Consider the following 26,277-nt stretch of genomic DNA (forward strand, 5'->3'; position numbering starts at 1 on the left):
TAAAAAGTAGGAGTCCTTGCTGTTTTCAAGCGAATAAGGGTTGATAAAACCCTAGGGGTTGACAAGATGTTCCCTCGGATCTTGAGAGAGGCTAGAATAGAAATAGCAGGGGCTCTGGCAGAAATATTTTAATTGTCCTTTGCCATGGGTATGGTGCTGGAGGATTGGAGGGGAGTTCATGTTGTTTTCATCTCTTTTTTAAAGAAAGGCTCCAAATGTAACCCTGGATATTATAGACTGGTGAGCCTGATGTCAGTCATAGATAAGTCATTGGAAGGTGTTCTTGGGGATCGGGTATAGTATTTGGATATCCAGGGACTGAATAAGAATAGTCAACATGGCTTTATGTATGGTAAGTCTGTTTAACAAGTCTGATAGTTTTCGGAGAGGTTACCAGGAAAGTTGAAGGAAAGGTCATGAATGTTGTCAACATGGACTTTAGAAAGGCCTTTGACAAGGTCTCATATGGGAGGTTAGTCAGAAAGTTTCAGTCACTAAATATTTTTGGGAGAGTCGACTGCATTTGACATTGGCTACACAGGAGAAACCAGAGAGTGGTAGTGGATGATTGCTTCATCTACTGGAGGCCTGTGACTAATGATGTGCCTCAGGGATTGATAGTGGGATCATTGTTATTTGTCATCTATATCAATGATCTGGATAATGTGATAGTACAGATTCTATCACCAATGTGTATATGTACAGACTGTGATTGGCTGAGAGCGCAGCCACGCCTACTGGCAGGTCTTAAAGGGTTGCTCCTAGCCAGATCAGGTCATTCTGGACTGGTCGACCTACATGTGATACACTCCAGTCTTCTAGTTAATAAAATTGCAGAGCGCATCAAAAGAATCAAAGGCTTGTTGATCCAAACCAAGGCTTTTATTAACTAGAAGACTGGAGCGTATCACATGTAGGTCGACCATTCCAGAATGACCTGATCTGGCTAGGAGCAACCCTTTAAGACCTGCCAGTAGGCGTGGCTATGCTCTCAGCCAATCACAGTCTGTACATGTACACATTGGTGATAGAATCTGTACTATCACAGATAATAATGTGGTAAGTTAGATCAGCAAATTTGCAGATGACCCAAATATTTGAGGTGCTGTGAACAGTGAAAAAATCTTTCAAAGCTTGTAGGAGGAGGATCTCGACCAGCTGGGAAAATGGGCTAAAAAAAAATTGGCAGAGGGAATTTAATGCAGACAAGTGTGAGGAATTGCATTTCATAAGGACAAACCAAGAAAGGACATGCACGATAAATGGCAGGGCACTGAGGAGTGAAGTAGGGATCTGGGAATACAGATTTATTATTCCCTGAAAGTGGTTTCATAGGTATATTGGATTATAAAGGGAGCTTTTGGCATATTGGCTTTCATAAATCAAAGTTTTGAGTATAGGAGTTGGGTTGTTATGGCTAAATTGTTCAAGTCATTGGCGAGGCCAAATTGGAATATTGTATGCAGTTTTGGTCACCTAACTCCAGGAAAGATATCAATCAGATAGAAAGAAGCCATAGAAGATTTACTGGGATGCTGCCAGGACTTCAGGAACTGAGTTACAGGAAAAGAATAAACAGGTTAGGACTTTATTCCCTGGTGTGTAGAAGCATGAAGTGGGGGGGGGGGGGGGTGGGGGGGTGGGAGATTTGATAGAGGTATTTAAAATGATGAGGGGTTTTGACAGAAGAAATGTAGATAGGTTTTTTCCACTGGGGTAGGGATATACAAAGCAGAGGGCATGGATTAAGAGTGAGTGGGTAAAAGTTTAGGGGGAACTTTTTCACACAGAGAGTGGAGGGCTGAAGTGGTGAATGTGGCCTCAATTTTAATATTTAAGAAGAATTTGGACAGGTGCATGGATTGGACATGGGGGAGCTATGGTCAGGGTACAAGTCAATGGGACTAGGGAGAATAATAGTCCAGCATAGGCTAGAAAAGCCAAAGTGTCTGTTTCTGTGCTGTATTGTTCTATGGTTCTAAGGAATAGGAAAATTAATAAAACAGTGTGACAGATTGTTATATTTTATATTGCATATGTTTTATAGGAGATAATTTGTGGCAGGTTTTTTTTAGTGTAGGTCACATACAAACACTTCAAAACAGATCTCATTTAAAATATTGGAGCTCTGCTCAAGCCAGACAGTCCAGTCTCTGAGTGTCTTTGCAAAAACTTGGAAGAATGCCTATAAGTACTTCACAAGTAGGTGTTAATTGGATATGCTGTGGAGTAATGGATTATTATTGTGTGTGTGTGTGTGTGTGTGTGTGTGTGTGTGTGTGTGTGTGTGTTGAGTTAAGAAATGGCAAAGGTAAAAGGACACTTGGCAGTTATATACAGCTCTTCTTCCCACCCCTCCACCATTCTTTCTGCAGTCCTTGCCTGTCCCATCCTGGACTCAACCACTCCATTTCTATTCTTTCTCGTTTCCCATTCCTCTCCTCTGATTTGATTTAATTTGCTTGTTGCATTGAGATATTTCACAAATTTTCATGTTTTAGTTTTTCATTCATCTTCCACAATGGTTATGCAGGGATTCAGTAGAATCCGAGTTCATAACCTTGGATTTATCAAGTATCATCTGGTACAGTCATAATGACAGACATTTTATTAACATATGGGATTTCATTCTCAACTTGTTTTTTGTATTTTTTGAAAATGGAAACTTATCTATAATGCAAATTAAAAAAAAAGTTGTAGTTGTGCTTTTGAAATTATCAAATTGGGAAATGTTTTGAAAGTCCATATAATTTACAGCCCGGAAAAGGAGTGTAGTCTGTTTGATAATAAATTGATGTGGCCCGCTGCACAAAATAAGTGAATTAAAATAGACATGACCCGTGAAGGAAGGAGTAGGACTGCCAGATTTGGCATTAAGCAGCAGAAATTTGGTGCTTTCTTGAATTGGTTGGTGGCAGAAAATGCCGATTGGTGGGTTCTTGGTGGTTTTAGATTTTTAGGCTCTTTTTGGTTCTGTTGACATTTTTTATCTGGTGCCAAATCTGGCAACCCTGTAAAGGAAGTTATTTTGCACCAACAATGGTGAAAATGGGTACAATCAAGCACCTAATCTGTGTTGGAATTGAATGAAAAGAAAGAGTGGGGTGGGCCATTTGGTCTATTTGAGCCTGCTTCACCATTTACTGAGAATACGGCTATTCTTGTATTGCAAATATACATCAAGCTGTTTATTATTGACAAGGCATTCAACACTGTCATACTAACAAATCTGCCAAAAATAGGGATCTGGACCCTGCAAATGAATTCTCAACTTCCTTATCAACAGACACTAATCAGTGGGGATTGACCACATAACCTCCTCATTGCTGACCATCAACACGGGTGCCTCAAGGCTAAGTGCCTCATATCTTGCTATATTCCCTACACACATGATTGCAAAGCCAAGCTCAGCTCCAATGGAATTGATAATTTTCTGACAACACCATGGTTGTTAGTTTAATAATGTGAAATTGTATAGGATGGAGATAGAGAATTTGCACTATTGAAACTTCTTTTTTTCTTGCACTACTGTAACTGAATATTTATTATTCATCTTTTATTTATTATCTTTCTGTATGGTAATTGATATTATTGTATTTTTTGTTTACAAAGTACCTTTTTGGCTGCATCAAAAGAATTTCAGTGCATGTGTACATTGTGCACAAAATCACTGACATTATCATTCATTTTACCATGATATCCTAATCCTATTCTTTCAAAAGCTACTATCTTCGGCTTGAAACGTCTAAATATGTGCAATGTCGTGCATTCCACAGAGCCTTCAGGGTCAAGAAATTTCTCTTTGAATCAAATGAGTGACTCTGTATTCTGGGGGGAAAAGCTCTCACCACATAGATGTATGCTCTCTACGCATCCATGTGATTACCATTCATTCTTTTAAATTACAATTATTGTAGATCAGTCTTTCGCTCCCTCTTAGGGAGCAAACAATTTATCCCTTGAATCAGTTCAATGAATCTCAGCCATCACCTCTAAAGCAATTATATAATTTCTTTTTGCTTTTTAAAAAAAAAGGCCTTTAGTATTCCAATTACATTTCAATAAAATGCATCTACTGAAATTTACCTGCTGTGGTGTCCTCTACATCAGTGAGACCAACCACTGATTAGGTGACACTTGAGCTTCCGAGCAACCATTTTAACTCCATTTATCATTCCTGCAGTGACATATTTGTCCTTGGCCTCCTGTGTTGGTAGGGTGAGGCCAGATTATAGCTTGAGAAACAATAAATCATGCTCCTCCTGGATAGCCTTAAATTTAATGGCATGAACATTGATTTTCAATTTCAGGTATTCCTCACCTCCATTTCACTGTTTCCATCTTTTTACCTGCTCCTGTACTTTCATTTCTTTCTCTAATTTTTATTTTCCTCCCACTCTTCCCTAATGGTTTCTCCCTCAACCTTTCTCTCCATCTCTTACACCTTCTCTCCTACACCTAAGTCACCCACTCTCACCCAGTTTCTTTCCTCCTATATATGTAAGTTTACTTATTTTATCGTAATCTTGATCAAGGGTTCAGACCCGAAATGTTGGTGAACCATTATTACTCATGGATACTGTCTCACCTGCTGACTTCCTCCAGCAATTCTTTGCCTGCTTGCAGGTGATCAGATTTGTTTTAATTCGGTGGTTCTCAACCTTTTTCTTTCCACTCATATACCACTTTAAGTAATCCCTATACCATCAGTGCTCTGTGATTAGTAAGGGATTGCTTAAGGTGGTATGTGGGTGGGAAGGGAAAGAAGAAAATCACTGCTCTCGACCCAATTGTTACTGAAATATTTTGCTTGAGAAAAATTGTCATTGGCCCATTTCCTTTGGAGTTATGAAACCGTGCACATAATGAGTCAAGTAGATATGATTAAAACAGTGGTTTTCAAACATTTTCTTTTCACCCACATCTTCTTTCTCTTTGGCTTGGCTTCGCGGACGAAGATTTATGGAGGGGTATGTCCATGTCTGCTGCAGGCTCGTTGGTGACTGACAAGTCCGATGCGGGACAGGCAGGCATGGTAGCAGCGGTTGCAAGGGAAAATTGGTTGGTTGGGGTTGGGTGTTGGGTTTTTCCTCCTTTGCCTTTTGTCAGTGAGGTGGGCTCTGCGGTCTTCTTCAAAGGAGGTTGATGCCCGCCGAACTGTGAGGCGCCAAGATGCACGGTTGGAGGCGAGATCAGCCCACTGGCGGTGGTCAATATGGCAGGCACCAAGAGATTTCTTTAAGCAGTCCTTGTACCTCTTCTTTGGTGCACCTCTGTCTCGGGTGGCCAGTGGAGAGCTCGCCATAGAACACGATCTTGGGAAGGCGATGGTCCTCCATTCTAGAGACGTGACCCACCCAGCACATTTGGGTCATCAGCAGCATGGATTTGATGCTTGTGGACTCTGCCAGCTCGAGCACTTCGATGTTGGTGATGAAGTAATTCCAATGAATGTTGAGGATTGAGTGGAGACAGCGCTGATGGAAGCGTTCTAGGAGCTGTAGGTGATGCCGGTAGAGGACCCATGATTTGGAGCCGAACAGGAGTGTGGGTATGACAACGGCTCTGTACACGCTGATCTTTGTGTGTTTCTTCAGGTGGTTGTTTTTCCAGACTCTTTTGTGTAGTCTTCCAAAGGCGCTATTTGCCTTGGCGAGTCTGTTGTCTATCTCTTTGTCGATCCTTGCATCAGATGAAATGGTGCAGCCGAGGTAGGTAAACTGGTTGACCGTTTTGAGTTCTGTGTGCCTGATGGAGATGTGGGGGGGCTGGTGGTCATGGTGGGGAGCTGACTGATGGAGGACCTCAGTTTTCTTTAGGCTGACTTCCAGGCCAAACATTTTGGCAGTTTCCGCAAAACAGGACGTCATGCGCTGGAGAGCTGGCTCTGAATGGGCAACTAAAGCGGCATCGTCTGCAAAGAGTAGTTCATGGACAAGTTGCTCTTGTGTCTTGGTGTGAGCTTGCAGGCGCATCAGATTGAAGAGACTGCCATCCGTGCGGTACCGGATGTAAACACCTTCTTCATTGTTGAGGTCTTTCATGGCTTGTTTCAGCATCATGCTGAAGAAGATAGTAAAGAGGGTTGGTGTGAGGACGCAGCCTTGCTTCACGCCGTTGTTAATAGAGAAGGGTTCAGAGAGCTCATTGCTGTATCTGACCCGACCTTGTTGGTTTTCGTCCAGTTGGATAACCATGTTGAGGAACTTGGGGGGGCATCGGAGGCGCTCTAGGTTGGCTTTGGTGAGGTCAACAAAGGTGATGTAGAGTCCTTTGTTTTGTTCTCTGCACTTTTCTTGGAGCAGTGAGGGCAAAGACCATGTCAGTAGTTCCTCTGTTTGCGCGAAAGCCACACTGTGATTCTGGGAGGACATTTTCGGCGACACTAGGTATTAGTCTATTAAGGAGAATCCTAGCGAAGATTTTGCCTGTAATGGAGAATAGTGTGATTCCCCTGTAGTTTGAGCAGTCTTATTTCTCACCTTTGTTTTTGTGCAGGGTGATGATGATGGCATCACGAAGGTCCTGAGGCAGCTTTCCTTGGTCCCAGCAGAGCATGAAAAACTCATGCAGAGCTTTGCTGCCAGCCTTCCAGACCTCTGGGGGGGGGGATTCCATCCATACCTGCTGCGTTGCCACTTTTCAGTTGTTCAATTGCCTTATATGTCTCTTCCCAGGTAAGGACCTCATCCAGCTCTAGACTCAAACGTTGTTGAGGGAGCTTGAGCAGGGCAGATTCTTGGACTGAACGGTTGGCACTGAAAAGAGATTGGAAATGTTCTGACCATCGATTGAGGATGGAGATCTTGTCGCTGAGGAGGACTTCGCCATCTGAGCTGTGCAGAGGGCTTTGGACTTGGGGTGAGGGGCCGTACACAGCCTTTAGTGTCTCATAAAAACCCCTGAAGTCGCCAATGTCGGCGCTAAGCTGGGTTCGTTTGGCGAGGCTAGTCCACCACTCATTTTGGATCTCCCGGAGTTTGCGCTGAAGGTGGCTGCATGAGAGATGGAAGGCTCATTTTTTCTCTGGCCAGGAAGGCTTTGCAAGGTGAGCCTGGTGGGCAGATCGCTTCTTTGCCAGCACCTCCTGGATTTCCTGGTTGTTTTCGTCAAACCAGTCCTTGTTTTTCATGGAGGAGAAGCCCAGTACTTCTTCAGTGGATTGCAGTATGGCCGTTTTCAGCTGATCCCAGAGGGTTTCAGGAGACGTGTCCGTGAGGCAGTTTGCATCCTCGAGCTTTGCTTGGAGGTTTGCCTGGAAGTTTCCTCTCACTACGTCTGACTGCAAGTTTCCAACATTGAACCTCTTTCTGGGGGCTCCACTGTTCTTGAACTTTGGCTTGAAGTGAAGGTTGAGCTTGCAGCGAAGAAGCCGGTGGTCAATGTGGCATTCTGCGCTGGGCATGACCCTGGTGTGGAGCACATCTCGTTTGTCTCTTCCTTGCACCAGAATGTAGTCCAGGAGGTGCCAGTGTTTGGATCGGGGATGCATTCAGGTAGTCTTCAGGCTGTCTCTCTGCTGGAAAAGGGTCTTAGTAATGACAAGCCGCTGTTCTGCGCAGAGTTCCAACACCCACATACCACCTTAAGTAATCCCTTACTAACCACAGAGCATCTATGGCATCTTCTTTGGCTTGGCTTCGCGGACGAAGATTTATGGAGGGGGTAAAAAGTCCACGTCAGCTGCAGGCTCGTTTGTGGCTGACAAGTCCGATGCGGGACAGGCAGACACGATTGCAGCGGTTGCAAGGGAAAATTGGTTGGTTGGGGTTGGGTGTTGGGTTTTTCCTCCTTTGCCTTTTGTCAGTGAGGTGGGCTCTGCGGTCTTCTTCAAAGGAGGTTGCTGCCCGCCAAACTGTGAGGCGCCAAGATGCACGGTTTGAGGCGTTATCAGCCCACTGGCGGTGGTCAATGTGGCAGGCACCAAGAGATTTCTTTAGGCAGTCCTTGTACCTTTTCTTTGGTGCACCTCTGTCACGGTGGCCAGTGGAGAGCTCGCCATATAACATGATCTTGGGAAGGCGATGGTCCTCCATTCTGGAGACGTGACCCATCCAGCGCAGCTGGATCTTCAGCAGCGTGGACTCGATGCTGTCGACCTCTGCCATCTCGAGTACTTCGACATTAGGGACGTAAGTGCTCCAATGGATGTTGAGGATGGAGCGGAGACAACGCTGGTGGAAGCGTTCTAGGAGCCGTAGGTGGTGCCGGTAGAGGACCCATGATTCGGAGCCGAACAGGAGTGTGGGTATGACAACGGCTCTGTATACGCTTATCTTTGTGAGGTTTTTCAGTTGGTTGTTTTTCCAGACTCTTTTGTGTAGTCTTCCAAAGGCGCTATTTGCCTTGGCGAGTCTGTTGTCTATCTCATTGTCGATCCTTGCATCTGATGAAATGGTGCAGCCGAGATAGGTAAACTGGTTGACCGTTTTGAGTTTTGTGTACTAGAGCGCACCGGATGTCCCCCAAAGTTCCTCAACATGATTATCCAACTGCACGAAAACCAACAAGGTCGGGTCAGATACAGCAATGAGCTCTCTGAACCCTTCTCCATTAACAATGGCGTGAAGCAAGGCTGTGTTCTCGCACCAACCCTCTTTTCAATCTTCTTCAGCATGATGCTGAACCAAGCCATGAAAGACCCCAACAATGAAGACGCTGTTTACATCCGGTACCGCACGGATGGCAGTCTCTTCAATCTGAGGCGCCTGCAAGCTCACACCAAGACACAAGAGAAACTTGTCCGTGAACTACTCTTTGCAGATGATGCCGCTTTAGTTGCCCATTCAGAGCCAGCTCTTCAGCGCTTGACGTCCTGCTTTGCGGAAACTGCCAAAATGTTTGGCCTGGAAGTCAGCCTGAAGAAAACTGAGGTCCTCCATCAGCCAGCTCCCCACCATGACTACCAGCCCCCCCACATCTATGGCATAGGTAATACTTAAAGTGGTCTGTGAGTGGAAAGAAAAAGGTTGAGAACCACTGATTTAATTGATTCATTGTAGCCAGTGCATCATGAGGGTGTAATTTTTCACTGATTTCTGAAATAAAAGTTGATACTAAGTCAATGAAGTGATTGAAGAAAAATCAAGAAAACTTGATGTAAAAGGTTTTTAAAAAATGAGAGAATTTGTTGTAATAGATTGTATGTATGGGAAAATAAGATGTACATCTCGAGGTTAGTGAAATATGGGGAACACTTACAAGATTATCCAATAGATTCTTGAACCATTTAGCTGTATAATGGATGCATTTAAAGATGTAACCAGTTATTTGTGATAGTGGCAATTTTAAAACTATGAATTTAATTTCTTAAATAATTTGCACATTTTTTTTTAGCTTCCAATGTCTTGTTATTTTAATGTTGGAAGAAGGATCAATGACCATAGTTTTTTTTTCTTCAAAACTTTATTTATTAATTTTAACATATGAAGAAAGTAAGTAATTCACGTACAGAAAAAATACAAAATAAAGTAATACAAGTACAAAGTAACATAGTTAATACAATACCAATCTCGGCATCTCCCCCTAACAACTAAAAACTAAGACTAAAAAAAAAACTATTTTTAACCCCTAAACCCCCCCTCCCCACCCCCACGATAAAGAGTGAAGAATTAATACTATTAGTATAATAAAAAAAATAAAAAATATACATCTTAAAAAGATCAATGACCATAGTTTATGCCTAATAGACATTTAATCATTGAAAGGATTCAAAGGATTCCAGTTCCCAGTTGGATTCTTTATCATTTCAGTAGCTAATTCATTCCTTTGGTTTGCTTTCTGAGGTGAGCCTCCTCACATACTTGAAGATCTCCAGTATCTTAGCAAGTTAGCCATTAATGGAAAAATGCTGAAAAGGTTTTTACATCCCTTTGGATTCTGCCAAAACTACTCGTCTTCAGACTTCATTAAAGGTTTTGTTCAAACATGAGAAAAAGAGGCAGGTTCCACATGTACTTGGTGCCCAGTCATTTTCAGCTGTTTCATCAGTGATTCCCTCCATAGTGTCAGTACTGGAAACCGCTTGGCCATCTTCATTGATTTTCTGTGGTATTGCTGGTGTCAAATATTATCCCATGCACTAATAACGCAGATACAAGAGCAGGCCTGAGATTAGATGTCATGCATTAAGAAACTCAGTTCCCCAGAGAATTTCTGCTGCTGAACGCCAGTAGTGTGCAGTTGCCACAAACTCTTTGCAAGAGGTCTGCAATAACTTGGCAAACACTTTTAAAAATGATCTGCGAAAAGGTAGTGAAGGATAAGAGCAGCGGGGATATCAATGGAACAAGTTGACCTGCTTTTTCCAAGTTGCGCATCGTGGTTCCTTGGAAATATTTTGCTGTTCCTTATTTGTGTCTGAGTCAAACTCCAAAGCTGTCTTTCTAACAGCACTATGTCCTTTCAACCTCATTATGAAAAGAGAATCAGAAAGCTCACCTCCACCTTAAGGACACTGTGTGGGTGGGCAGTGTGTGCCAGCCTTGGTATTGATATCCAGCCCAGACTTCCACAAGAGTTTGCATTTGGTTTCCCTTGACATAACTTGCCAGTCTTTTACACTCTCGTGTGCTTTTTTACTCTTCATTTATCGTTTGCTGCTTATTGTCATGTGACTGTTCTGTGATTGAGAATTTTGCTTTTGCCACCTTCTTACTTTGGACCAGCTGTTGAGTAATAAGCAGGGATTTGTATTTAATACAAAATACTCTTAGAATTCTGTGATTTTTGAAGTTGATTGGATCTGAAGGTGCCAGAGAATGAGATGTGTCAATCTGATCCCTTTTCCAAAAATTTGTTTTAATACTCTGCATTGACACAGTTCTTCAAGGTGTTGTACAAAGTGTAAATGAATCCCATGTATTTCCGCTACCTAGCACCCCCTCTTTCAACAAGTTTGAGTTCATTTCTCATGGGTAAAGACCACTGTTTAGTGGTGGTTAAGAAAGGTTAGGACTGTTCTCTTGTAGAGTTCACTGCCCCAATTGAGTCAAAAGAAATAAACTATTCTTTCTATTGTTCAGCCATCACATTCAATAGATTGTGCTTCATAATTTCCTCAACCTTCACTGAAATGTTTTAAATAGATTTCTCTTCCCTCCTCCTCCCTTACTTCCTCTGGAACTCTCTGGTTCGCCCTTGCATCTCCAATGTCTTTTCCCCCAGCCCTTCTCACAGCAGTTTCCCATTCATTTACAGGAAATGTAACACTTGCCCTTTCCTTCCCTCAGCAAACATTCCCAGCATCTAAAATAGTAATTCACTTACAATTCTTTATGTAATGTAATGTTTACAGTGCTGACCAAGTACAAAGGCTTTGAAGAGCATGTGTATTTTGTTCACAAGGGCATACTGTGACAGAGTATATAGGTATGTTTTTGGGAATTAAATTGGGAAAGGTTTGTTAGTGTAGGTCACATACAAACACTTTAAAACAGATCCTATTTGAAATACTGGAGCTCTGCTAATGATAGACATGTCGGGGCCTCAGAGCCTTTGCAAAAGCTTTGGAAAGTGCTCAAGAGACTTCACTAATGGATTGTTGTTTACAAAAAGGCAACAGATGAAAAAACTTGTCGGAGCTGCATATATTGTCTGCAATGGAACTTGCTGTTCTAAGAGAGACATGTGGTTTTGCAAACAGAGAGAGTAAAAGAGGCTTTCTGTGTGTGTGAGAGAGAGAGAGAAAAAGAAAGAGAGAGAGAGACACACACACACAAACACACCAAGATCAGTTCTACAGTGTTACAGCCAGCAACAGCAGCTGGGACTGGAACAGGACAAGCTGGGAAGCTTGTGGTAAACCCCATTTGGAAGATGGGTTGTGAGTTCTAGTTCAGCCTGGTCAAAGTCCTATGGTTCATACAAGAGGAGAGGACTGCCTGTCTAATGTTTCACTTGGAAGAGAAACAAAAAAGAACTCTGTGGTGACCTGAAAGAAAGAGGTTATCTACTAGAGAACCCTGAGGGGAAAAGTTTCTTCGGCAAGACACTGAAGAGGCTGGATATCTATCATACATTGAAATCAGTGGTTTTGGAACAGGGCTGGTAAATTTGATACAAAGATTGAGGAATGCTTGAGTTCAGGCCTGTGAGCAGGGAGTCAGGGTTACCCTTTCAAGTTGATAACCTTTCATAATTTTTGGGGTGTGCTTGACTAAGGCTATGGCTCTGTTTACCCTCTCTGCATAAGGAGATGGAGAATAGTGAAAATGCCAGAATATCTCCCCACATCTCTTCTGTGATCCCAATCAGACAGCCTTGGTGAATATTCTTTGATGTACCTGCTTGTGTCACCTGGATCTTCAACATGAATGGTCAGCACCAGCTTGTCTCCTTGATTGAAAATAAAATAGATATTTAAAATAAAGAAATTATTAAAAGTTTCAGATCAAAGATGATCATGCTGGGACCAGGTAAAATCTGGGGATGTTTCCACTATGTCGAGCTGTGTGCTTGAGCAGAGGACAGTTCTGGCATCAAACATTCAGATACAGAGCCTGACAAGGTGCACAAACTTCAACTGCAAACTGGAATAAAAACACAAAGGTCTGCAGGCACTGTGATTGATTTAGCGAGGTTCAGAGGTGTGACAGCAAAAGAGCAAGTGTTCACTGATCTCTTTGCATCAAGGGAGGGTGGTCTGTAGAATTTGGCAAGAGAAGTGAAGAGAACCTCACAAAATGCTTTTCCACCAGCCTCTTCAGGGATTTTATTTATTTGTTAACTCAAATTTGTCCATTCATCAGGATGGAATAAATTCCTTCAGTTTCTACAGTTGCCTTTTCAGTGGCATGAATACATTTAGAAAAGATTGCTGTCAATTCCAGGACATTTGTTCACAGAAATTGCAGGTGTTTGCCTCCCTTTTTATTGTGCTTTAACCTTAGTGTTTCCACAACATGTGCCTGCTTTGCCTAATCCCAGTGTTTATCATTTCCTTCAGTTTACTAATTATTCCCTTTTTGTTCTGCATTTTGAAAATTTTCCATTTGCAAAGTTAAAATTATGACAATAATTTCCTTTTCAAATCTTGGGTTGATTCAAAGTTTACTGCCGTAGCCAATAAAAACCATTTTGAAATCTATCCATTTTTGTCATGAAGTTTGCACGAGGGATCCCATAAAAAGCAATTTTATCTTTGTTTGTTGAGTAGAGAGTTGGGTCCAGGTAAATGGGAGAACTCAAAATAGTCATCATTTATATATAAATCAAGGAATTGAGTTCGGGAATCAAGAGGTCATGTTGCAACTCTACAAAGATTTAATGAAACCACACTTGGAATATTGTCTTCAGTTCCGGTCACCTCATTACAAGAAGGATGTGGAAGCTATGGAGAGGATGCAGAGGAGATTTACCAGGATGTTGCCTGGATTGGAAAATCAGTCTTATGAGGCAAGGTTAGCAGAGATGGGACTTTTCTGTCTGTAGTGAAGAGGATGAGAGATGACTTAATAGAGGTCAACAAGATTTTGAAAGGTGTAGGTAAATTAGACAGCCAGTGCCTTTTTCCCTGGGTAGGAATACCAAGCTCTAGAGGATATCGGTACAAAGTAAAGGGAGGAAAAAGTTTAGGGGAGCTATCAGGTGTATTATTTTTTTTTTACACACACAGTTGTGGGTGGCTGGAATGTGTTGCCAGAGGTGGTGGTGGAGGCTGAAACATTAGGGGCATTTAAGAGACTCCCATCAGGCAAATGGATGAAAGAAAAATAGAGAGTTGTGGGGTAGGGAGGGTTTCATTTTTCTTTTATTGGTAGAAAATTTTAGCTCAGCACAACATTGAGGCTGAAGGACCTGTACTCTGCTGTAGTGTTCCATTGTGGGACGATGCTGAAGCTGTCACCTCCCTCTATGCTGCCCCTTGAACTAAAAGGTTCTGAATGTGTTTTTAATCCCCTTGTAAATGTGGCATTTCCATGTTACTCCCCCAACCCCTGTCCCAGTGATGGTGTTCCCATAAACCTCCCCCCCCCCCCCCACGTCTCTCCCAAAACTTTGTGCTTTATTGTAAATAATAATGCATAATAATGCAGGAATAAAATTGAAGAATATATTTTTGAGATCCATATGTGCTTTCTTAACTTACTGTTCAGTGTCCCAATACTGTCCATAAGAAATGATAAAAATGCACAAAACTATATTGACATTTTGATTCCCAGCCACCTCAGAATTCCATGATTTGGAGGGGATAAGAGCTGTCCTCTACCCCAAAGATGACAATGTGGTCCAAGGACACTCCTATTTATTATTGTTGTGGTGCCTTAAGGGCAGAACTACAAGCAAAATGTCTGACTCAAGTTGTGGTCAGCAAAAAACCTGCTCTAATCAGTTTTACAGGCAACTTTTATGTCACTTCTGGTTCGGCCATCCCAAAACCGGAAGGAAGTGACGTCACAACGCTTCTGATGCATTCCCCAGTCTTCTGACTTTGTTCCCAAGACGAAGGGGGTCCAACGCCATCGTAGCGTGGAGCCCTGGAAGACGTGGTCGGCCGGAATCGCGGGGCCGATTCGAGCATTAAGTCTTGCCCCTCAGCTGCCATTACAGTACCCCTTCCACCACCCGAATTGTCAGCTAGTATAATAGGCTGTCTTGGGTAAGACTAGTCTCCCAGCAACAAATGGACTGACCTGGTGCTGTAGTTTTCTTTATAGGCGTTCCATTTGCTGTGAGTAGGTTGAATTGCTTGGCCCGTGTTTCCCGTTCAAAGATGGCAGGATGCTGCGTTTGGCTCCTGTGTCGACCAAAAATCTTCGTCCGTTGATCCGGCTGACGGTGCAGAAGAGGCCTGTGTGTTTGCCAACCGCTGCAGCTGGCGGCTGGTGGTGCCATTTCCCTGGTTGTCAGCCGAGTAGGTACACAGTGGCATGCAACTGCGGGCGTTCTGGTCCGACCTTCTGTGATAGAAACACCACCCTTCTCGTTGCTGGCCTTTGGGTCCCCCTGCCTGGGGTTGTGGGTGGTTGCCAAGGTGGACAAGATAGTTTCTTGGTTGGGGCTACCTGTTGGACTGTTAGGACAGAGGCCTTTGGAACCCTGTATAGTCTGTATGCCTTGGGAACCCTGTATTGTCTAATTATGCTTTTTGTCTGGATTACCATTTGAAGTTCTTACTTACTGTTCTGTTCTACGTTTATTTTTTTTCTGTTCTGCATATTTTTGGCCCTTTTGTAAAGCTTTTGACTAGGTGTTACTTTGCAAAACAAATACTTTAATAATTTTATCTGAAAGTTTGGATGTTGATATTTCTGGAAAATTTTGGTGGAATGAAATGAATGGATCATTTTCTTGGTATTGGTAAACTTGACATCAACCGGTGTTCAAATGTTGTAATCATTTTGAAAAACCTTTTTTTTTTTACCTTTATTGAAATAGATGGATATTTGTTCAGTTGTTTTTTTTTAAAGATTTAGAGATCAGATGAATGCACATCATTGATTTTTTTTTGTGTTATAACCACAAATATAGTAGTGACACTTTTGAGACCAGCACATGTGCTTCCATTGGAATACAATGATCAATTTATGCTATTTTCTTTTTAATTTGATTTTTTTCTCCAGTTTCCTTCATAATTTTTAGTAGCTGTCAGAAACCAATGAAGGCAATCATTGGCACCCTTGGGTAATTTGATGCCCCTCCAGTGCCTCACCCCGGACAAGAAGGGAAGTAGTGATATTCCATTTTCATTTTGACATAGGTTGCAATGTGCATTGAAGGCATTCTCTTGGGTTTCATTGGAATGCTTTACGTACTTAACACTTCTCTGCCATTGTAGTCTATAGCATGGAAAATGTAAAACTTTCATCTGTCTGAGTTTTTTTTCCAGTTTGCTCCATTTGTTGTATGTGTGTGTGTGTGTATGTGTGTGGATGGCCTGTCTGTGTGTGTGTGTTCATTGTAGTCTTTTGAACCTCACAGGTTACTGTGTGTGCGTGTGCGTGTGCGTGTGCGTGTGCGTGTGCGTGTGCGTGTGCGTGTGCGTGTGCGTGTGCGTGTGCGTGTGCGTGTGCGTGTGCGTGTGCGTGTGCGTGTGCGTGTGCGTGTGCGTGTGCGTGTGCGTGTGCGTGTGCGTGTGCGTGTGCGGCGTGTGGATGGCGTGCGTGTGTGGATGGCGTGCGTGTGTATGGCCTGTCTCTGTGTGTGTGTGTGTGTGTGGATGGCCTGTGTGTGTGTGTGTGTGGATGGCCTGTCTCTGTGTGTGTGTGTGTGTGTGTGTGTGTGTGTGTGTGTGTGTGTGTGTGTGTGTGTGTGTGTGTGTGTGTGTGTGTGTGTGTGTGTGTGTGTGGCTGGCCTGTCTCTGTGTGTGTGTGTGTGTGTGTGTGTGTGTGGCTGGCCTGTCTCTGTGTGTGTGTGTGTGTGTGTGGCTGGCCTGTCTCTGTGTGTGTGAGTGGCTGGCCTGTCTCTGTGTGTGTGTGTGGCTGGCCTGTCTCTGTGTGTGTGTGTGTGTGTGTTCATTGTAGTCTTTTGAACCTCACACGTTATTGTCTGTGTGTGTGTTCATTGTAGCCTTTTGAACCTCACAGGTTACTCTGTCTGTGTGTGTGTGTGTTCATTGTAGTCTTTTGAACCTCACAGGTTACTGTCTGTGTGTGTGTGTGTGTTCATTGTAGTCTTTTGAACCTCACAGGTTAGTGTGTGTGTGTGTGTGTGTGTGTGTGTGTGTGTGTGTGTGTGTGTGTGTGTGTGTGTGTGTTCATTGTAGTCTTTTGAACCTCACAGGTTACTGTCTCCGTAATATCTTAATTTTCAGTTGTGTCTAAATTTCATATTTTCATTAATTACTCGTGATCTGTTCTTATGAGTGGCTGGAGGGTAGCCATCAAAGTATACGAGAAATGTATGAATGGAAAAATTACACAACTGTGGTGGACAAGAAAAGACAAAGCCAAAATAAAAACACAGGAAAGGGCATACGAAGAAGCAAATATTAGCAGGAAGGTAGAGGAATGGGAAGCTTTTAAGAAGTTTACAGAAGGCAACTAAGATGGTCATTAGGAAGGAAAAGATGAACTTTGAAAGGATACTAAAAGCTTTTATGTATATTGAGTTTTTTTAAAAAAGGGAGAGAGTAGATATTGAACTAATGGAAGATAGCAGAGCAACTAAATGAATATTTTTCATCATTCTTCACTGTTGAAGACTTTCATGGCTGTCAGAGAAGAGAGGTGAGTGCAGTCACAATCACCAGAGAGAAGGTGCTTGGGAAGCTGAATGGTTGACGGGTAGCTAAGTCTCCTGGACCATGTTGAATCCACCCTCAGGTTCTGAAATAAGTAGCTCTGGAGATTCTGGATGCACGAGTAATGCTCTTCCTAGAATGAATAGATCTGGCATGGTTCCAGAATACTGGAAAACTGTAAAGGTCTTCTCTGCTATTTACAAAGGGGTAGAAGCAGCAGAAAGGAAATTATAGACCTGTTAGCCTAACATTGGTGGTTGAAAAATTGAAGTTGATTGTCAAGGATCAGGTCATGGAGTACCTGGAGTTCCATGACAAGATAGTCCAAAGTGAGCATGGTTTCCTTCAGTAGACCTACTGCAATTTTTTTTTAAGGAAATCATATGCAGGCTAGACTAGGCGATGCAATGGAATTTGTATATTTGGATTTTCAAAAGGCCTTTGACAAGCTGCCAATCGTGAGGCTCCTTAACGATATGGGAGGCAATAGAATTGCAGAAAAGCTGTGAGCATTGGTTGATTAGCAAGAAACCGAGTGGGAATAAAGGGATCCTATTCTGGTTGGTTACCAGTGGTGTTCCTCAATGGTCAGTGTTAGGGCTGCTTCTCTTTACCTTGTATGTTGATGATTTGGATTGCTTAAGAAATAGCTTGATGGCTAAGTTTGTAGATGATACTAAGAATGGTGGAGGGGGAGATAATGAGGAGGAAATAGAAAGGTTGCAGAGAGACTTAGATTCAGAGAATGGGCAAAAAAGTGGCAAAGACAATGTTGGAAAGAAAATTGGGGACAAAATTTCTGAAGTGCAGAGGGGCTTGCGAGTCCTTGTGCAGGATACTCCGAAAATTAGCCTTGAGGTTAAGCCAGTGATGAAGAAGGCAATTGCATTGTTGGTATTCTTAGGATACAAGGGCATGGATGTGATGTTGAGGCTTTATAAGTATTGGTGAGGCTGGTTATAATTTTTGCTCTATTTTTAAGAAAGATATTCTGTCATTAGAAAGGGTTCAGTGAAGTCTCACAAGAATGATTCCTGGAATGAAGTGATAAGCATACGAGGAATATTTGATGGCTCTTGGACTGTACTCCTTCGAGTTCAGAAAAATAACGGGGGGACCTCATGGAAGTATTTTGAATGTTGAAAGGCCTGGACAGAGAAGACATGGCAGAGTTGTTTCCCATAGTGGGGGAATCTCGAACAAGAAGGCACAACTTCAGGAATGAAGAGCATCCATTTAAAACAGTGATGTGGAGGCCAAGTATTTGAGTGTATTTAAGCAGAGATTGATGGCTATGGGGAGAAGGCAGGGGAGTGGGGCTGAATTGGAGAATGGATCAACTTCTGGTGGAATGGTGGTTACAGACTCAATGGGCCGAATAGGACTGGAAGTAGGCTATATCTTATGGTTTCGTGGACTGAACTGCTTCAGAAAACAAACTTGCAGGAAGAAGAAGAGAGCAGTTCTTTTCTATGGGTAGTCCTTCAGGATTGAGAATAATTTGCTTTCACTCCTGTTGATGGTATTTGGGATGATTGAAGGCAATGCCATGTTGGGAGGATAATGCTTGATGAGTTAAGAAATAGATAATTTGGCAAGTGGTTTGCTCCTTCCCCCTTGATTACTGAGCTGCTGTGTGCTCTGGAGGTACGACCTCAAGATTCTTCTTCACTTTGAGCATTCAGTAGACAGGAATTCTTGGATGTCATTGAGAAAGTTGTGCTTTTTCAAGGTGGTTCTGAAAAGATCCTTGAATCCTTCACTTTTTCCAAAATGGAGCTCTGAGCAGTGTCTTGGGATTCTGATATGGGACTTGCAAATGATGTGGCCTTGCATGGTGAAGATGTTTAGATTTGGGAAAAGCTTTTCTTCACTGGGGAAGCAGTAGTTGAGAAAGATTCCATCAATAATTTTCCCAAGAAAAATCTTGGAGTAAAATACTAAAGTCTGCAGATGCAGTGATTATAGTAAAAATACAGAAATGCTGGAGGAGCTCGGTAGATCTCACAGCATCCATTGGAGGTAAAGATATCTGACCGACGTTTCAGGCCTGAGCACTTCTTCAAGGTATAGGAAAAAGCAGGCAGGGTCCTGAATAAAAGAAATGGGGGTGGGGGTGGGGGGGTGAGGAGTACAGGCTAACACACAAAAGGTGATAAATGGATATGAAAGGAAAGGTGAGAAATGTCAGGGTTTGATTTGTCTTATTTCTTGATGATTGTCACGGTATCAGCATCTCAAGAAAAGAAATAGCACAAGTCTTACAGAGAAGCCCCCATTGATACCACTCTTTTGTGTAATATTCTGCTAAATATATTTTTTTGCCAATCTATGGTGCACGAAGGTCCTCTTTGATCAGGTAACTGGAATGGATCTGCTTCAAATCTCATAGTATTTTAAGAATCCAGGACCTGGACATTTAAGCTTTGGGTCAAAAGCCTTAAGCCCTCCCCTACTTCTGTCGTGACTCACACCCTATGCTGCAAATATATGGTCACTTGATTAAATCTGCATTTAATTGTCTTGGTGCATATACCAGAATGCTGGTGTTGGAGCATAGCAGCTCCTGTCTGAGTGGTGACATAGATATGTTAGAGTTCACCTATTGTAACATCAGAGCCCCGGAACACCTGGACAGCAAAGATTCATTCATCAGGATGCACTATCGGTGTTGAACACAATCATCCCCTCAGAATGGATCATCAAACTCCAAGACCTGGGACTCAATACTCTTCTGTGTAATCGGATCCTTGATTTTCTCACCTCCAGACCATAATCAATGAGCAATGGTAAGAACATCTCCTCCACCATCTCCATCAGTACCGGAGCATCATAGGGCTGCGTTCTTAGCCCCCCTGCTCTACTCACTTTACACCTCTGACTATGTGGCTCAGTATGACAACACCATCTACAAGTTCTCTGATGACACCATTGTAGTGGGTTATATAAAAAGGGTGATGAATCAGCATACAGGAGGTGGACTGAAAACTTGGCTGAATGGTGCACCAACAACAACCTCGCACTCAATATCACCAAACACTAAGGAGCTGACTGTTGACTTCGGGGAGGGAAAATCAGAGGTATACAATCCAGTGATCATGGGTGGGGGGGGGGGGGGAGAATCAGAGGTGGAGAGGGTGAGCAAATTTAGGTTCTTGGGAGTCACTATCTCGGAGGATCTTTCCTGGACCCCAATACACAAATGACATTGTGAAAGCACGTCAGCACCTTTACTTCCTCAGGAGTTTGTGGAGGTTTGGCATGACCTGGCAGATTTATACAGATGTGTGGTGGGATGTGCGCTCATCAGCTGCATCACTGTCTGGTATGGGGACACCAATGCCCCCAAGTGAAGAGCTCAGGAAAAGGTAGTGGACACAGTATGGATAAAACCCTCCCCACTATCGAGAACATCTACAGGGTACGCTGTTGTCGGAGAGCAGTTGTAATCAGCTGTAATCCACACCACCCAGCACATGGTCTATTCTTACTGCTGCCAGAAGGAAAGAGGTTCAGGGTCCTTAAGACTCGCACCTCACCTCTGCTACCCTTCCACCATCAGACTTCTCAACAACAAACTCAATCAGGAAGTCATTTAAAGACTCTTTTACACTTTATTGCAAAGTTTGTTTACTTTTCTTTGTCTGCATGTGTATGTTGAGTTGGTGTTTTTTTTTGCTCTGCCAATAAGTGGTAATTCTGCCTTGCTCACAGGAAAAAGAATCTCAGGATTGCATGTACTCTGACATTAAATCTAAATCTGGTTTTGCTGTTTTAGAATTGTGTAAAATTGTGTTCTGTGGAAGAGTTTGCTTCTATGAAATGTGGCCTCAGTGAAAACCTGGAAAGTCTCCTTGAGTTGTACACAAAGGTAAAGATGAAGGGGATCAGCAGTGCAAGGCAGAAGGGGTGTCTTCTTGAAGACGTTCATAATTTTTCATTCATGATTGCCATTGGTGACATTACTACTTTCAAATGTAATGCTTTTCTTTCCCACCAAAAGGGCTTAAATTTGTGAGGAGTTTATTCAAGCAGGAGTTTGTTCTCCTTCTTGATGATGTCATGCTTTTCCAATTTGATTGAAGACTTTTGGAATTCAAATGTTTTATCTTGAATGTTAAAATGGATGGGGAATCTGGGTGGAATACAAATGCTAAGTCCAGGGACATTGAAATTATCCACTTGCAGTTAAATAATGGCCTTGCATTTGTGGATATGATGGTTGCTAGCCAAAATTCCGTACTATTACCTTAGTTCAAATGCTACCATGATGGTAGAAGCTGGATGTTGAATGATTACATAGAAAATGGATTAAAATTAAAACCATTTTTTGTGAGAAATTACTTTATAAAAACCTACCTAGGTCACTATACGCCGAGTTTGTCCTATATGTGAGTCCAGACCCACCACAGTCTTTTAATTGCCTCCTCAGTTAAGCCACAATGAGGAATGAACATTAAATGACAGCCTTTTTTTTTGTTTTGTCCATAAACTTGAATGAGTTAATAAGAAATATTTTATCTGCTTATTTAGTCACTGGCATATCAGCAGCTCTTCTGTTTTATTTGATTCTGCTTCCACTTTGTAAATGTCTCTTTTTGTTTTACAGTTATGAAAAAATGAGCGTGGGACGCAAAAGGACAAAACTGATTGGGATTATAATGATGGTAAACTTCTTCATTTATGTCATGGTGGAGAATTCATGGAATGATACTGAAGACAAAAAATCAACCAAAAAGATGATTATTGTAGAAGGTCAATTTTGGAAGACGGTGGTTCATATTAAACCGTACTGGAATCGAGAACAACACAAACTGGATGAATTGTACAACCCTTTAACTGCTTCTCTACGTAACAGAACTGTTATCAGCATTGCAAACATGCACACTTGCAAACCCAATTTGAACATAAAGGAGGAAATCAATAATTTTGATAGTTTGCCTGACCAATTCAAAGATTTTCTTACATATTTACGATGTAGGAGCTATCCCTTAATAATTGACCAACCAACAAAATGCATGAATAAGCCTGTGCTTCTATTGGCTATAAAATCACTGGAATCACATTTCGATAGAAGGCAAGCAATACGTCAGTCCTGGGGAAGTGAAGTCACAATAAGAAACAAGACCATTGCAAGGATCTTTTTACTGGGCAAGTCATCTCAAGTAGATGACTTTCCTGACTTGTCAGATATGCTTAAATTTGAGAGTGAACAACATAATGATATTCTTCTGTGGAATCACAGAGACACATTCTTTAATCTAACATTAAAGGAAGTGTTGTTTTTAGAGTGGATCAATAAATCCTGCTCTAATATTCAATACATTTTTAAAGGGGATGATGATGTCTTTGTAAATACATTACAGATTCTAGAATATTTAGACACATTAAATGAGGATAAAGCTAAAGATCTGTTTATTGGTGATGTTATTACAAATGCAGGACCTCATCGAGATAAAAAGTTGAAATATTATGTTCCTGAAAGTGTATATGAAGGTGTGTATCCTCCTTATGCAGGTGGGGGTGGGTTTCTCTACTCTGGACATTTGGCAAAGAGACTTCATGATATTTCACATCATGTAGCATTGTATCCAATTGATGATGTGTACACTGGAATGTGCCTTAGTAAACTTGGCCTTGCTCCAGAGAAACACAAGGGTTTCAGGACTTTTGATATTCTACAAAAAGATAGACATATTACCTGTGCATACAAAAATTTGATGGTAGTCCACAGCAGAAATCCTCAAGAAATGATTAGGATCTGGAGCAGGCTGCAGAATCCTCAATTGAAATGTTAGTCTAAAATATATGAAGAAAGTGGTTGAGGTAGTTGATATCAGTTTCCATTGGATACAAAAGGTTTTCAGATTTGTTTTTCTTTGCACAGTTAATAACAATGATATCATGTTTCTGTGCAAAATCTGTGTGAAGGTGTCTCTCTTTGAACGTTGGGGAAGCATCATGTATTGAAAGGAATCTGCATTTCTCTATCAGGATTTGCATTTGTTGTGTTGATCAACTTGGATGCTACATTTCACTGAATGATTTTATGGACTCCACTATTTCCACTGTCTCTTGCATCTCATCAAATGATTATTCCTATTCTCCATTGGAAGGAATAACAGGAGGTGATTCTGGAAGCAATTGAGACAAGGACTGGTGCTAATTGGAATAGAGTGGTTCATTCAGTACATTGTCACCAAATAAAAGGTGTGGCACAAAGAAATTATAGAATAGTACTCTGGACAAGTTAAGCCATGTTCATAATGTCTCTCTAAATATTGTGAAACAGATTACTTTTGAGATTCACTATCCATGATGTTTGATTATATGTGCTGTATGTCAGGAAAGAGGATGTTTCTTGTCTTCGAAGAAGAATAAAGGAATTATGTTTAATAAATTTAATTTCTGAATAGAAGGTCGATGCTATTTAAGTTTTAGTGTGAGTGGCAAAAGAAATCCAGAAGTTTTATAAAAATTCTGGATTTGTACCAGATTACTTCCAATCTATTAAAGATTGCTGGATATTCTCTATAATATGTAAGCATGTGTGCTTCCTGTGTTTTATGTGGAAAAGTGCCTGCCATTTTATTTATTCAGATTGAAGACCAAATTGTTTTTAAAAAGGAAAGTATATGCAATGTATTATTTATCTGTGAAACTTGTTAAGTGTGACTTGTCTCTAAATAAAATCCTTTGGGATTTTTAAAGGTGTAATAAAAGATCCTCCAGAATGCATTTCTTTAAACCTGAGAAAAGCATAGCTCTAACTGGATTGTACAGAGTATAGTGGCTGCACTTGGGTTAAGTCAAGAAAAGTCTCCACCAACAAATAGATGAAATTTAAGTCGCCCAATCCAGAATGTTGATGAAGTATTAAGTAGCTTTAATTTGTTGATAAAATAAACAAACATTTTGCATAACTTCACATTAAGATTTTGATAATCATGAATAAACAAAGAACACTGTATAATGATATAACAATATTCAACTTTAAACAAATATAAGAAGAAATAGACAAAATAAGATGAATTAAGATGAATTCAAAGATAATTATCTCAAGCTTATGTCCCATTCATAATTCTTTGAAGAATGAGATGCAAGCTCTCGGTCCTCTCGGATATTACAACATATGACATAATAGTCACTATGGTAACACCACAAATAAATTTTTTTCTTAAAGGGATAGGCACAAAATTAACTACGAATCAAAAACAGAAGGTTTTAACCTTTACAAGGTAGCATTATTTCAAAAAGACCAAGAACATTGACTATTTCTACACACATGCTGCCTGTCCCACTGAGTACCTCCAGTTTCTTATTACTTGCTAAATGATGAAAGGTATCTCATCCAATATGACAAATATCTTTGTGGTTGGTGGTTTATAAAAGTCCCTGTGTGTTAAAGGCGATAAAAGTGTTTCCCTTTTTCTGGTGATGCCCATGACATAAGCTTTTCTTGTGTTTTTGATGTGGCTATTTAGTAACCCTTGGAAGATGGTTAGAGATCCAGTTAGATCCTATTGATTTTAAGATGCAAGCTATTTAAGACTAGCAGAACTTGAAAGTTATGAGCACTTCATGTTATATGATTCGGTATCTGAAGTTTTACTCTACAGCATTTTCATTTTTAAAAATTTAATTTTTCAAGAGAAGTAACTGTTCATTTCTTGAGATGTATGCATTTAAAAATGAATGTCCTTAAAGAGCTTGGTTGCATTTTTGTAATTTTTATTTCACTGACACTGAAGTTATTATATATCTCACAGAATATTGCTATATTGTGTTACGAGCCCAGAGGACCCCAAAGCCCAGCAGCAATAGATATTCACCAAGACAAATGGCTACTTAAACAAAAGTTGCTTTTAATTATCTATAAACATGAAAACAGAATCACATTTTAACTTAACTAACCTAACATAACCCCTTCTAATTCTAAGTGCACGTGTATGTGATGTGCATGCAAGTTCAAAAAAGTTCTTTGATTCACAGTCCAATCTCACTTCTCATTCCTCCAAGTTCACTGGTTGCAGGCAATTCTTATACTGTGCACAGAATTTAACATGTATGAAGTTCACCAGGATTTGGTGCTTGAAAGGTAAATGGTTACTGCTTGGGAAGGTTCTTGTCAGTTTTCAGAGAAAGGTTTGTTGTTCACTGGACACCCACAACTGATTCCTTATAACTAGCCATTTCAATGACTTGCCGAAGAAACTTGCCCCATCAGGGTTTTCCAGATGATAAGCTTTCTTTCAGGTCATCACAGAGAAACTTTAGGCAGCCAGTCCTCTCCTCTTCTATGAACCATAAGGGCTTTGACCAGGCTGATCTAAGCAGTCATAACCCTTCTTCCAAATGGGGTTTTTCCACAAGCTTTCCAGCTTGTCCTGTTCCAGTCCCAGCTGCTGCTGCTGCTGATTGTAGCACTGCAGAACTGAATTTCCCTCCTCTCTCTCTCTCTCTCTCTCTCTCTCTCTCTCTCTCTCTCTCTCTGCTTGCAAAACTACATGACCCTCTTAGAACAGCATGTTCCATACCATACAGCCTGTGGCTCCGACGCTTTCTTTCATCTTGCCTTTTTGTAAACAACAATCCATTAGTGAAGTCTTTTGGGCACTCTCCAAAGCTTTTGCAACGGCTCTTGGAGCTAGCTTGTCTAGCATGAGTAGAGCTCCAGTATTTTAAATAAGATATGTTTTTAAAGTGTGTGCATGTGACCTACACTAAAAAACCTGCCCCAATTGATCTCTGAAAAACATCTATATACTCTGTCATATTGCTACATCAGCACTACTGATTTTGATACTCAATTGTGCAAAGTATGCTTGCATTCACTTGGTGCCACATAGGAATTAAAATTGAATTTTGTGAAATAGGAAAAAAAGGATCGACTGCATGGCATTTCAAGGAAGTGGGAGAGTGTTGTGCTGCCTTTAATAATGAAGATAATGAAAAATAATGGCTTTTGACAAATATGGAGTTCTGTAGTGTGGAGTCCTTTTAGTTTGGCTGATAAATATTAAACCATGGACCTGTTGCATAGACTGGGCCTATCTAAAATTAGAATTTGTTTTGTAAGCATTTCACCCATTTTT

General features: G+C 41.3%; 1 protein-coding gene across 6 annotated transcripts in view; it reads left to right on the plus strand.

Annotated features, from left to right (window-relative positions):
* b3gnt2b (UDP-GlcNAc:betaGal beta-1,3-N-acetylglucosaminyltransferase 2b) overlaps window positions 1-23,600 on the plus strand; it is a 45,593-nt gene extending 21,993 nt beyond the window's left edge. For all 6 annotated transcript variants that reach the window (XM_069931675.1, XM_069931673.1, XM_069931674.1 and 3 more), the window contains one exon: window positions 21,792-23,600. In XM_069931675.1, the coding sequence (XP_069787776.1) occupies window positions 21,802-22,980 (1,179 nt within the window). In that variant the 5' untranslated portion in view covers window positions 21,792-21,801 and the 3' untranslated portion in view covers window positions 22,981-23,600. The remainder of the gene's footprint in view (window positions 1-21,791) is intronic.
* Window positions 23,601-26,277: the final 2,677 nt, after the last annotated feature.

Source organism: Narcine bancroftii, chromosome 4 (genome assembly GCF_036971445.1).
Source record: "Narcine bancroftii isolate sNarBan1 chromosome 4, sNarBan1.hap1, whole genome shotgun sequence".
NCBI classification, from domain to species: Eukaryota; Metazoa; Chordata; class Chondrichthyes; order Torpediniformes; family Narcinidae; genus Narcine; species Narcine bancroftii.